The 12,407-nt window shown below is 40.4% G+C and overlaps 1 protein-coding gene across 2 annotated transcripts in view; it reads right to left on the bottom strand.

The window, feature by feature from the left end:
* LOC128865258 (WD repeat and FYVE domain-containing protein 3) overlaps positions 1-12,407 on the bottom strand; it is a 76,314-nt gene that overhangs the window by 29,252 nt on the left and 34,655 nt on the right. For both annotated transcript variants that reach the window (XM_054105409.1, XM_054105407.1), the window contains exons 2-3: positions 2,385-2,890; positions 2,059-2,304 (exon numbers count right to left, since the gene is read on the bottom strand). In XM_054105409.1, coding sequence (XP_053961384.1) covers positions 2,059-2,304; positions 2,385-2,654 — 516 coding nt within the window. In that variant the 5' untranslated portion in view covers positions 2,655-2,890. The remainder of the gene's footprint in view (positions 1-2,058; positions 2,305-2,384; positions 2,891-12,407) is intronic.

The following is a 12,407-nucleotide window of genomic DNA, read 5'->3' as shown; positions in this document are numbered from 1 at the left end:
GAAGGAACCATACTTTGCCGAAGGAACTAAAACGAATTCTGATGTCCCCCAATTCGGGTCGAACGAAAAATCCCACTTTGACCCATTTAGAGTGCTCCAATCGAGTCCAAACGTATGACCGACACCACTAACTTTGGACGGCCGATCCACCCATGCCAGTGGCACACCCCCTGGAACTCCCCTGGGGGTTCCCCATACAATCATTTCAAAATATCACCATTTTTGGCCTTTACATGAGAAAAGAAACTGAAAAGTTCGACCCAAATTGGGGGGCATCAGAATTCGTTTTAGAGGTATGGTTCCTTCGGCAAAGTTTCTTATTTTGATCCCTAGAATATGATTTTCACAGAGCAATGGGCGATTTTTTTGCCTCCCCACAAATCGACCCGGCCTAATGTGTACTCTACTTCGAAAAAGTCCGAGTATATTCTTGATCTGAACCATAATTTGAGTTTTCAGACTCTTTCATCGTACACGGTTCCGAGCTGATGTTTTTGGGCCGTCCCATATGATGTCGTCATCTGCTAGTTCGGGCAAATTCGATCGTCGCCAAGTGATCTTTGGCCGGCCGCGACCTCGGCTCCCTTGCGGGTTCCAGTTCGATGCCATTCTCGCGATGCTATCTGGTGGTTTTCTAAGCGTTTGACCTATCCATTGCCACATTCTGCATTTGATTTGATTTGACTAATCATAGTTGAGCTCTATTCGCATCTCTTCCTACACTAAATCTTTCGCCGCGCTATATGTATGTGCTGAACAGCTGTCCGGCCATTTTCTCAGAGCCTATTTCAATACACGCAAAAAAATTTAAAAAAATAAAAGGATATCTGAAAAGTTAAAATTGTTCACGTGTACTGATGTTTGATAACAAAACAGTTCCAAGCAGCTTTTTGTTTTTTGTCGGGACAACTAGCAAGTACAACACTCAGACAGCATTAAGTCCAGTGTACTGCACTCGGGTTCCTCTTATGATTTGCTTTAAATCTAATCGACCTCCGAAGAAATCTGGGTAGATCTTGTGGTGCCAAGGACCCAAGGTGGTCGCTTCTTAACACATCAGTGCCAAAGACCTCAAGCCTGATTCGAGCGAAGGCGGGGCAGACGCAGAGAAAGTCATCCGCCGCCTCATCCCCCTCTCAACATGCTGGGCAGAATGCACTATTTGAGATACCCACCTTTGCCATGTGCTTCGCCCAGAGAAAGTGGTCCGGCATCAATCCAACCAGCTGCCTACAGTCCCTTCTGCTTAATGACAGAAGGATCTGCGACAGTCGATCGGACATATTAGATAACATCAGTTTTGTTCATCTGCAGCCTCTTTCAGCCTCTGCAGCCTGCCAAGTTCGCTTGTGGTTTAGAGTAACCTGTTTGCTAACCATGGTTTTGATGACTGCAGAAGGAAATGGCAGAAGTTGGCCCCCAGAGCCCATCGTAGCTAAAGAGTCAGAGGTCTTGTTACTCGTGATACCCACGTGCCCCAGGATCCATGTTAGTATCAGGATATCCAGGCCTCTCCTCGGATGAAAATATCAAGAATCTTCCTGTTCCTAGAAATCACAGAAGTGACAACTGTCTCCATGAACTAAGGCATTACTAGTCAACGAGTGTAAAATTGTATATTGTGTAAGGCATTTTCCTGCCAGCTAATCGATTAGTAACAGGTTCAATGCACACTGTGTACGTGAAAAGCCCACCGGTTAGTATTAAAAATACTTTGAATGCATTTCTATATGGAAAAACCAGCTGACGCTCAGAGACGGCATGCAATTTTAGACTTTTCCATTTCCTCCTTTCAAAATGCACAGCACGAATTGGAAGAGAAGCTCGGCAAAACACTTGAGCATGTAAATGGATTTTTTCTGAAGAACGGCAGATACCTATAAAAATGTTAGTCACTACATATTTGGGGACCTATAAGGGATACGTTTTGACTAAACACTTACAGAGTATTTCTTAATTGACTCACATTAGTCTCTACAGAAAGATTTACTTATATAAACCTTCATTATTTTAAGCGTAAGACGATGTATTAATTTTTTGTCGTAATTCAAAAATTACCTGTATCAACGACACATCTCCATTGGCCAACAAATTCAAGGTGGACAACAACATCCAACCGCTGCTGGTATCCTCGGTCGTTTCGATTTCCAAAAACTTCACAATCGCTATCGATGCCGCCTCCGTGCTTTGATTGGAGGCACGTTTTCGTATTTCGCTGACCATCAAGCGCGAGACTTGTTGACAAAAAGCCACCACATCCCAGAACTTTTCACTCATATCGGCTGCCGGACACGTGCTAAAGACCTAAAGAGGTATAAAGACAGATAGAAAATGACAGAAAACAATTGTGAAATCAAAAAAAAAGTATAGCTCGCCACAAGTACCTTGCAAAATAACGGCAACATTTGATACAACTTCATATCTCTTTCGTGCTCGCTGAGCGCCTCTTTGGGATGTGTGTACTCATTGAAGAGTTGCTTCAGCGTGTGCAGGCTGATTTGTATGCGCGCATCTGTGGCAGCGGTTATCTCATCTCCCATACGTGTTGCACTCGCGCTGGTCGCCGTAATATTGCCATTAGCTGTAGCACCTGCTCCCGCGGTGGGTGAGCCAGTGGTGCTGGCGTTACCGCGCAACTTACGCATCACATTCATGTTTGTCGTTCAGCAGAGTTGTACACTTTCGAGAGCGTTTCTGTTTTGTTTTTGTTATTTTTTGGTGTTTTACTGTGGCTTCCACTCCGAATGCGGAGCAACCGCAGCCACCACTAACACCACAGCGCCTGTGCGGGCGATTGTGTGTGGCCCTTTGGAAGTTGAATGAAACCTTAGGTGCTATTTGTGGTTGCTAATTGGACACTGACGCACGCTTTTTGGACACTAAATGTAATCTGAGAAAGAGAGTAAGAAAATGTGGTTTACTGTAGGAGGAATGCGTTTTAGGGTTTAAAATTAGAATGAAATTTTTTTTATTGGAATAGATTACATTGAAATCATACAGGCATTCAAAAATATTCATATAATATTTAGTACTTGTATGGCTAGTCATTTTCAAGTTCAACTCGAAACCCTTATAGTTTATTTTTAAGAACTCAAATTACAGTTGCTCTTTTCATTTTGATGCTCAAGTCTCAATATTACCAAAGTTTGAGCGCCCAAGTATTACAAAAAGTTCTTTTTTCACAACGGTCGTCGAGGTCTAGTGTGTTTCTGCGTGAGAAACAGGGAACAGGTCCTCGACACGACGTCCACTACGGACGTGAGACTCCAAAAAAGTGTTTTTTAATAGTGTTCGCCCCTTGGCAGCCTAAACCCAACCTTCGAACGCATATGTGGCATAATAAAAGCTTTCCATAAAAAAACGGTTCGAGTAGAGCCTTTCATTTGTCTGACAATCACGAGCCGCATTACAAATTGATTTTGGACCTTACTTTAAACGAATTTCAGGGATACATTCGCTAGTTTAACACAAATATTAGACATTTTACAACTAATCAATTCCCCGAACATGGACCGCGGAGACTATCAGTGAATCATGCCACTACTAAGGGAAAGCGTTCTTAGTTGAGTCACTAGAGTCAGTAGCATCTGCCCTCTAAGCGAGTGAATGCTTTTTTCGAACGTAACGGCTTCCTTGTGATGAATTAATTGCTTCTAAACCTAAACTGGTGGCTGAAATGATATGATCACGAGTCACTTCCATCCCTCCTATGAAGACACTTATATTAACATACGTTGAGGTAAAATTTTACGATTACAAAATATTCTCCAGTAAATATTCACTGATTTTTTATCCAGCTTGTCCATAACTTGCCTATACCCAACTTCAGTATTTTTAGGCTCTGCCATACTACTTCAATTGCACCAAGAACTCTCCCTATGACCCTTAGAGTTCAAACAAATAACTACGTCGCATCATATGGCTAGTAAACAATCTACGGAGACGTTGTGCCCCTTCCGGATTTATAACCATACAAAATCGCTAATCACGATTGCTTACTTGAATCTCTTCTAGTCACTGAAGCAATCCAAATACCGCAATCCGGCCAACAGAGCCAACGAGTAATTTAGCTCAAGTGAATACAGAGAGTCTCGAAATTACGATGTGGACTCTTAAAGCGAATATCGACCAAGCAATTTTTCAGATAGAGACAGCGCAACTGGCGACACAGGATGGAAGGGTTGTAGGCCCAGGTGAGTCGGCAATTTAATCGGAACGCTTGGTTGGTTTTTGTGGTGATTCTTCCAGAATCCAACTAGCGCTTCCGCACCATTTTGTTGCCACATCTTCGTTACCAATTTGTTTAACGGTTATTTACAGCAAGACTATGTCCAGTCTGTGCGGTTTAAGAACCTTATTAGGTTGTTGACGTCTAAGCCAGACTGTTGTTCGATACTCTCGAACAGCGGTTGACCCAGAGTTAACATTCTGTCCTTCCATAGAGCAGGTCATTCACAGAGGAAATGGAAGATTGTTTCCTTTTTCTCTGGTTCTTTACAAGTGTGACAGTATGTGTTGTGAGGGATGCCCAATTTGGCTGCTTGTTCTCCCACAGACCAAAATCCAGTTATGATTGCCGTTAGCCTCCAGGCGTCCCGTCGTTTCATGCTTATTAATGCCGACGATTGCTTGAGGTTGTAGGTAAGCCATAACGTTCTGCTAATTTTGCATTTCATCTGGTCTTTCCACCTACAATTCGCGATTCGGAGGTATTTTTGGGAAATTGTACTCTTGACTGCACCTAATGGTGTGAATACCGATTCTGCAAGAGTGTTATTCATGGCAGATCCCCTTCTTGCCAGTTCATCGGCCTTTTCGTTACCTTCTATGTTCCGGTGTCCCGGGACCTAAATTAAGGTTACTTTATGGTTTTCACTCTGGGTGGTGAGGCTATTCCTACTTTGCTCCACCACTTTAGAGGTTGTAGTAGCCGAACCCAGTGCCTGGATTGCAGCTTGACTATCCGAAAGAATAGCGATATTGCCCTTAAAAGAGAAATCAGGCTGCCCCAATTCCTAGTACTTGCGCTTGGAAGACACTGCTGGCATTAGGGAGACGCACAGATTTCTCAATTTTAAGTCTGTGAGAATATATACCAGCTTCAACACCGCAGTCCATTTTACTGCCATCCGTATAGACTGTAGTGTCGAAGTTGTTTAGAGAGAATCTCTTATTCCATTCTTCCTTAGATGGAAAGAGTGTGGCAAAATTCCTATTTAATGTTACCGTCGGGACGATGTAGTCAGTTCTCACCGAGATTAACTGAGTTTGTCGCAATAATAGACTAGCATGACCATAAGTTTTTTCTTTTCGGAACGCTTACTAATAAAGCAAAAATCATAGCAAAAAAATTTCTATAGTATTTTTGAAAATGATTCCAATGCTTCACCCAGTATTGATTAAAACTTGCATACAAATTTTGAGGTTTTACAGCCACATGCCTCAATAAAACAAGCATTTCATTTAAAACGCTGCATTTACAGGACACAATACCCAAAGGATTATGGCAAAATGTAAGAGCAAATAACAAAAAATAGTAAATAATAATGAAAGGAAAATTATTTGGGGAGAAATACATTGCAATGTAGCTGTGGTGGCGCACACAGCCCTTCACCACTCTATTGTCAGAAATAAAGTCGAAGGGGGTTAGGGATACAGCACAGTTGATACCCTTGAGGCAAACCGCAATGCCACAAAGCCACAAACATACCAACGACTGAATTGAAGTTCATGGAATATGATATTATTTCATAAGAATAATCAAAAACCATATGGAGCCAAATATGTGGATGTGGATGTGGATGTGAAGGTAAATAAATAACATGCAGAAAGTGGAAATTTTCCTGAATATAAGAGGGCATTGCTTTCGAGAGTTTAACATAATTTTGGAAACAATTTTTAAATAACCAAATTCTGCTGCAGACCAACTTGACTACTTTTGTATAGAATTCCATAGAACTGCATTTTTTTTTATTTATCAATTTCTTGGTTTGTATTCTCTTACGGATTCATCAGGGACTATAGTCATCAAACACTTTGGTTAAGATTACGATAAAGAGAACATAAGAGATTGCTTATATCGTGGTACCGCTACTCAGTTCTCGATATAAGTACATATGTTAGAGAATCAGCTGTTAAGCTGGCTAATTGTAGTTTTTGTTCGGAGCGAATTCGTCGAATGGTACGAGTAGTAGTAAAAAAAAAACCAAAATTAACATGTAATTGTTTTTGCAATTTGCTGATTTGACCGCCAAAATCAGCTGATTACTGTTATTGCAAATTACATGCAATATGATGATAACAACAGGGTTGCCCATATTCGACGGACCCGACGGATTTCGATGACTCTTAGGGCCCATTCCAATCGACGAGGCTTGTCCGCAGGCAACAATCTTTGCGTCAATTGAATCTAATACGGGAATAAATGCAAATCAATGAGGAAAATTCGTTGTAAAGTGGTCCGAGCAATGCCCAACTGCTGAGAACGGCGATTTTGGAATGTCCTTGGCGACGCCTTGGTCGGTGTTGATTTGGCGTCTTTGGATTAGAAAGAGCATCACCAGTTGAAAATGGTGTTCTTAGAAGGCGTACTTTTCACATTATTTAAGTTTTTATACGTACGTTGAGTTTTCACAATTGACTTCTTTTGTTGAATGTAAATTTCAACAATTTGGGAGCGCTCGCGTGGCTGTTGCGTGGTAAAAATCTGCTTGGACTGACGCTTCCAACGCGGTATGTCATTAAGCGATCTGACGTCTCTGTCAAAAGATACAGAGTTGCCAGATGGGTCCTTCGAAAATTGGCAACCTGTAAATAATTTGAATAACAATTGTTTGTGGAGTACAAAAAGGGCGAAAAAGCTGTCAGAGTTATTTATATCGGATTTTTTTTTAAGAGCTTGAGCATTCAAAATGATAACACAGAACATAAATATTGTTGGAATGCGAGGCAAATGGAGTACTGATGGTGGTGCTTTTCCAAAACAGTCACTTTATTCTTCGCGATTTTGTCAAGTCTGACGTCAGATACAAAACAAACATAACGAGGAGAAATTACATGCTTGTGAAAATTCAGTGAATAGTTTGGTAATGTTGTGATTTGTGAGATTTAAACTACAACAATCAAAGTAATGAAAACGATGTGCCGTTGGTTTCTTTGCATTTTTACGCGGAATACGCCGTCGCAAGAATGTGTATATGTGTGCGTATAGTTCTTTGTATTTGGTAGTTTCTACCGCTCTTCCCCTTAACAAACAATTAGTGCCCCTTCCTTTTGTTCGTTTATTCATGGGCTCTGGCGACACAGCGAATTTGGAAGGCGCAACCATGTATTCTATCATCCTTGGTTGGATTATTATTATCTGGTAGGTAATTTAATGGCAATTTTTTTTTTTTGTTGTAATGATATCTGGCATACATGGTCCATTCGATAAGTCCAATTTTTGACTATTTTTTCCAATAAATCTAAATGAGCCCAATCAGTAAAAATTCTACACATAAGATGTTCATTTGGCTTAAATTCTTGCCCGAGCTGTATTTTAAAGGCACGGAAACCAAAGTACTTAGGCGGTCGGCGTAGCCGAAAGGCTTGGTGCGTGACTACCATTCGGGAATGCCGTGCATGAAATGGCAAAAAGATAGGAAAAGTTGTTTCTCGGCAGACAATAGCAAACCCCCGAGTGTATTTCTGCCTTGAAAAAGCTCCTTATAAAAAATAATTTGCCATTCGAAGTCGGCTTAAAACTGTAGGCCCCTCCATTTGTGGAACAACATCAAGACGCTCGCCACAAATAGGAGAAGAAGCTCCGTCAAACACCGAACGGAAGTGTACGTGTCAATTATTTATTTACTTTTAAGCCAGGATCTTTACGTTAAATACACAGTATGTTCAATAAATAACAGAACTTTTTATTTAAATCATGGAACACGTAGAGCTATCTATTAAACTTTGATCATATTGAAAAGGTACAAGCGTCAGCTTTCAACCGCAGCAAACTTCATGTAAATCGTTTGACAGGTTAAAAAGTTAAGCGCCTTTTATTGACAGTATGTTTCGTGCATGTGTCGTAAAAATACAATGGAGCAAAGAGCAAATATTAAATTCTGTGTTAAACTTGGAAAAACATTTAGTAAGACGTTCGAATTGATGCAAACAGTTTATAGTGATGATTGTTTAGCTCGTTCAAATGTATATAATTGGTTTAAACGATTTAAAAATGGTCGTGAAGATTTGAATAATGATAAATGACCTGGTCGTCTAGAAGCAAGTAATCGTGCTGAATTGGTGGAAAAAGTCAGCGAAATCATTGTTGTTGACGGAAATTTCACTGTAAAAATGTTGGCTGAAGAATAAAATTCATCTACTGGTACTATTTGGAAAATTTTAACTGACGATTTGTGTAAAAGAAAGGTTTGTGCACGCTTTGTTCCACACCAATTAAATGAAGATCAAAAAATCCAAGGGTATTGTACAAAAGGAATTTGTTGCAGAAGGTCAAACTATTAATGGATAATACTATTTAAAAGTTTTACATCGTTTGTGGTCAAGAATTGTTCGTGTAAGACCAGAATATCCAGAGGGGAAACAGCTGTTTTTATTGCATGATAATGCACCACCTCACAAAACCAAAAATGCTCGTGAATTTTTGATACAAAAACATATTTGTGTCATCGACCACCTTCCGTATTCTCCTGATCTATTACCATGCGTTCTGAACGTTGTATCGAGTTAAATGGAGACTATTTGGAATAAAAAATAACTTTCAAATACAGTACGATACGTGTTTTATTCTACATCTGAAAAGTGATGTTATTTATTGAACATACTGTGTACGTAGTTGAAGGGCAAATACCAACAATTTAAGAACGACGATGAATCAACATTTCGGCATCTTCTTCAACACTTCGTGCTATGAACTTTGCGAAGATATTTTTTTTTTTATTCTTTTTTCTAAGTAAATTTCCACAATTTGGTGAAACGATTCATGATGACTTGCCAAACCTAACTGAACAGTTTGCCATTCTCAGCTGATGTCAAACTATAGCTACCGATATCGAGAGTTTTCATACAGCTAAAAAACAACAAAAAAATACTTAAGGGGGGAGCCTGCTTTAGAGGCTACATATTTCAACGGTCTTCTCAATTTTTTTCATTAAAATATATGTCATATTATGCCTGGTACAAGCATTTTGCCGAGGCGCCAAATTCACTTTAGATTGTTTAAAAATTGGGTTAATCATAACTTTCTTAAGGTTTTTTAAGTTCAACTAGAAGAGAATTTAATTCCGAATACAATCAATGTTATCTCGTTTCGATAGGACGTTAAACTATTTACCTAATTAGGAAAAATCGTAAAATAAAAAAACCGAGAAATCGCACTTCGAGCGATCCGGCCGCTCGTATACTTGCTCGACGCTTCCTCACAATTTCTTCTGCAACTGCAAAAATATTTTGAATTTGCTTCTGAAATTTTGAGAACACATTCTTGGATAGTTTGGGAAGACATTTATGCGAAAACAAAAAAATCGATTTTTTGAAGCCTCTAAAGCAGACTCCCCCCTTAATTGTTGCATATAAATAGCTTTGTACTTTTTGCGAATAGCGCCGTGCATATTTGACTCTTGTGAACCGGACAGCTCCAGTATGCAAGCAACCAAGTAAAGGAGGCGTAAATTTAAAAATTAAGATTTCCATCACTAAAAATAATTTTTTTAATCACTTCAAATATTATTCACACACCAAATTGGCTGATTAATTTTGCGCCACAAAATATGGCTGCACGAAAAAATTTGTTTTCCTTTAACAGTTTCGATATGTTAATTTTGCAGACCACATAAAATAATTCCCCTTGAAAAACAACAACTTAATTACTCTGTGACATGTCTGCGTGCCTGTGACGTGAGCAAGAAAATTGATTTATGCCACCGCGGCTTTACTATGAATAGTTGCCCTTAAAATATATGTCTGTATGTATGTATGTGCATACATAAGAGTTTATAAATATGTTCTTGTAAAGAAAAAGTTGTGGCAAGTGTAATGTAATAAAGTCTAAAGTAATTACATTGCGCGACTATACTCACACCCATACATACTCATATTGGCATACGCGGTTTCCATATTTTTTTTTCTTTTTTGCCTCACAACCAGTGTTAGTGTTTTTCTTGTTGCTACTAAAGTTGCTGCTACGGCATAAACCAATCCATTTTCACACTCAAAGTACAAAGTACGAAGTTTGAGTTAAGAGTTCGAGACTAACTCTGTATTATTTACTTTTAAATACTTCAATACCCACATCGAAAAAATAATGCTTGCAAAGAATTCACAAAAAACATGTGCAAAATAAATGCAGTGAAGCATTCAGAAGAATAAAAATTCACACTTATTGCGCTTCACTGATCAAAAGATTCCTGCTTGCAATAAGCAACAAAATCACAAGCAACACCCATCCAACAAAGATGTGGGAAACGGTACAAACCCAGAGCGCTACACGACTTTGGTTACTCAACATAACGCCATACCTACATTCATAAGTTCCTCTGCTGCCGCACCGATCGACAGCTGTTACTCAATCCAGAGCCATTGTTCCGCTGCACCTGCACACGAGTGGGTGGCGGCGATCTTCGCGCTGATTATAGTCTACGGTAGTGAAGAAAACAGTTGTTGTGTCACAGTTCGTTAATTATGCCACAAAAGCTGGATTGCAGCTACACTGAGTCAGGCTTTAAAATTATTATTACGAGTATAACATTTTGGGTGAGGCAAAGAAATTAAAAAATTGCAGTTGATTAAGAAATTTGCGGATTGAGATTTTTTACTACTTTAGAAAATTGTTATGCGAAACAAAAAAAAAACGTCGGCTTGAAAGAGAATTTGTTTCAATGAGTTGCCACTTGCCTTCAATTTATGAATTAGTAGAAAGGCATGAGCGAATAAGGTATGTTGAGGTCTTAACGGAGAAGTCTGCTCAGGCTAACGGTTTTAGAGGACGGAATCGCGGAAACCAATAAAAGGTGGTATCTGACTACTAACTGCAATGTCCAAATTCAAAGCATTCTGACCAAAATCGAATCAATGTCTGCTTGGATTCAACAGATCCACTTGCAGCGTCCTCACAGGTGTTACAACGGATCACTGCGCTAATGGCACCATAGCCAGTAAAATGGGTACACACACCTCTTAATGACGTCTGCAGGAGTTGTGGAGATTAAGAAGAAATTGTGTGGGCACAGTACCTCCTCTGTGAATCTCGTGCACTTCAAAGAAACTGTGCAAAATATCTTGGCGTTTATTTCTTAGAAGACCTTGAAAATGTCTCATTGAGAGCCCTTTTTTTTGTTTTTTGTCGGGACAACTAGCAAGTGCAACACTCAGACATTAATTTAGTCCATTGTACTACACTTGGATCCCCATTTAATTTTATTTAAATCTACCCGATCTTCGAAGAAATCTGAGTAGATCTTGTGGTGCCAAGGAGCCAAGGTGGTCGCTTCTTAACACATCAGTGCCAACGACCTCAAACTTGATTCGAGCGAAGGCGAGGCAGACGTACAGGAGGTGGTCTACCGTCTCATCCTCCTCTTCACAAGCTGGGCAGAGTACACTGTTTGAGATACCCAATATTTCCATGTGCTTCGCCCACAGAAAGTGGCTCGTCATCAGTCCAACCAGCCGTCTGCACTCCCCTCTGTTTAATGTCAGAAGGGTTTGCGACAGTCGATCGGGCATGACAAGTAACATCAGTTTAGTCCATCTGCAGCCTATCTCAGCCTGCTAAGCTCGCTTGTGGGTGGTAGTTACCCATTTGCTAACCGTGGCTGTGATGGCCGAAGCAGGGAGTGGCAAAACGGGATCTGGGCCAAAGAAGTTGGCATCAGAGCCCATCTTGACTAAGGAGCCAGAGGTCTCGTTACCCGCGATACCCACGTGTCCCGGGACCCATGTTAGCATCAGGCTACTATGTCTACCGACATAGTTCAGCCTGGATTTAAGGGGCTTGACTACCCCTGATGTGGTTTTGGGGCTGTCTAAGGCCATAAGCGCAGCTTGGCTGTCGCTGCAGACACATATAGATCTGCCTCTCCATCGCTTTTCCACAACAAAGTTCATCGCTTCTTGAACCGCATACACCTCCGCTTGAAACACAGATGCAAGCATTCCAAGAGCAAAGTGCAGTTTTGTCCCGCTGGATTCCACGTAGACCTCGGAGGCGGAGCCATGCTCGGTCCTGGAGCCATCCGTAAAAATGCGAAAACAGTGTTTGCCGGGCTCATTTTCTGAGTCTTCCCACAACTAAGCCTCTGGTAGAGGACTAGTTCCCTTCTTAAAATGATCTAAGTGGTTTAAGCAGCTTAGTAGGGGGACAACAATCAAATGCAGGTGTTACAATGGCCCTTAGGGTCACTGAGTGT

This window comes from Anastrepha ludens, chromosome 5, assembly GCF_028408465.1.
Source record: "Anastrepha ludens isolate Willacy chromosome 5, idAnaLude1.1, whole genome shotgun sequence".
Classification (NCBI taxonomy): domain Eukaryota; kingdom Metazoa; phylum Arthropoda; class Insecta; order Diptera; family Tephritidae; genus Anastrepha; species Anastrepha ludens.
This window is presented reverse-complemented; position numbering and strand designations above follow the sequence as displayed.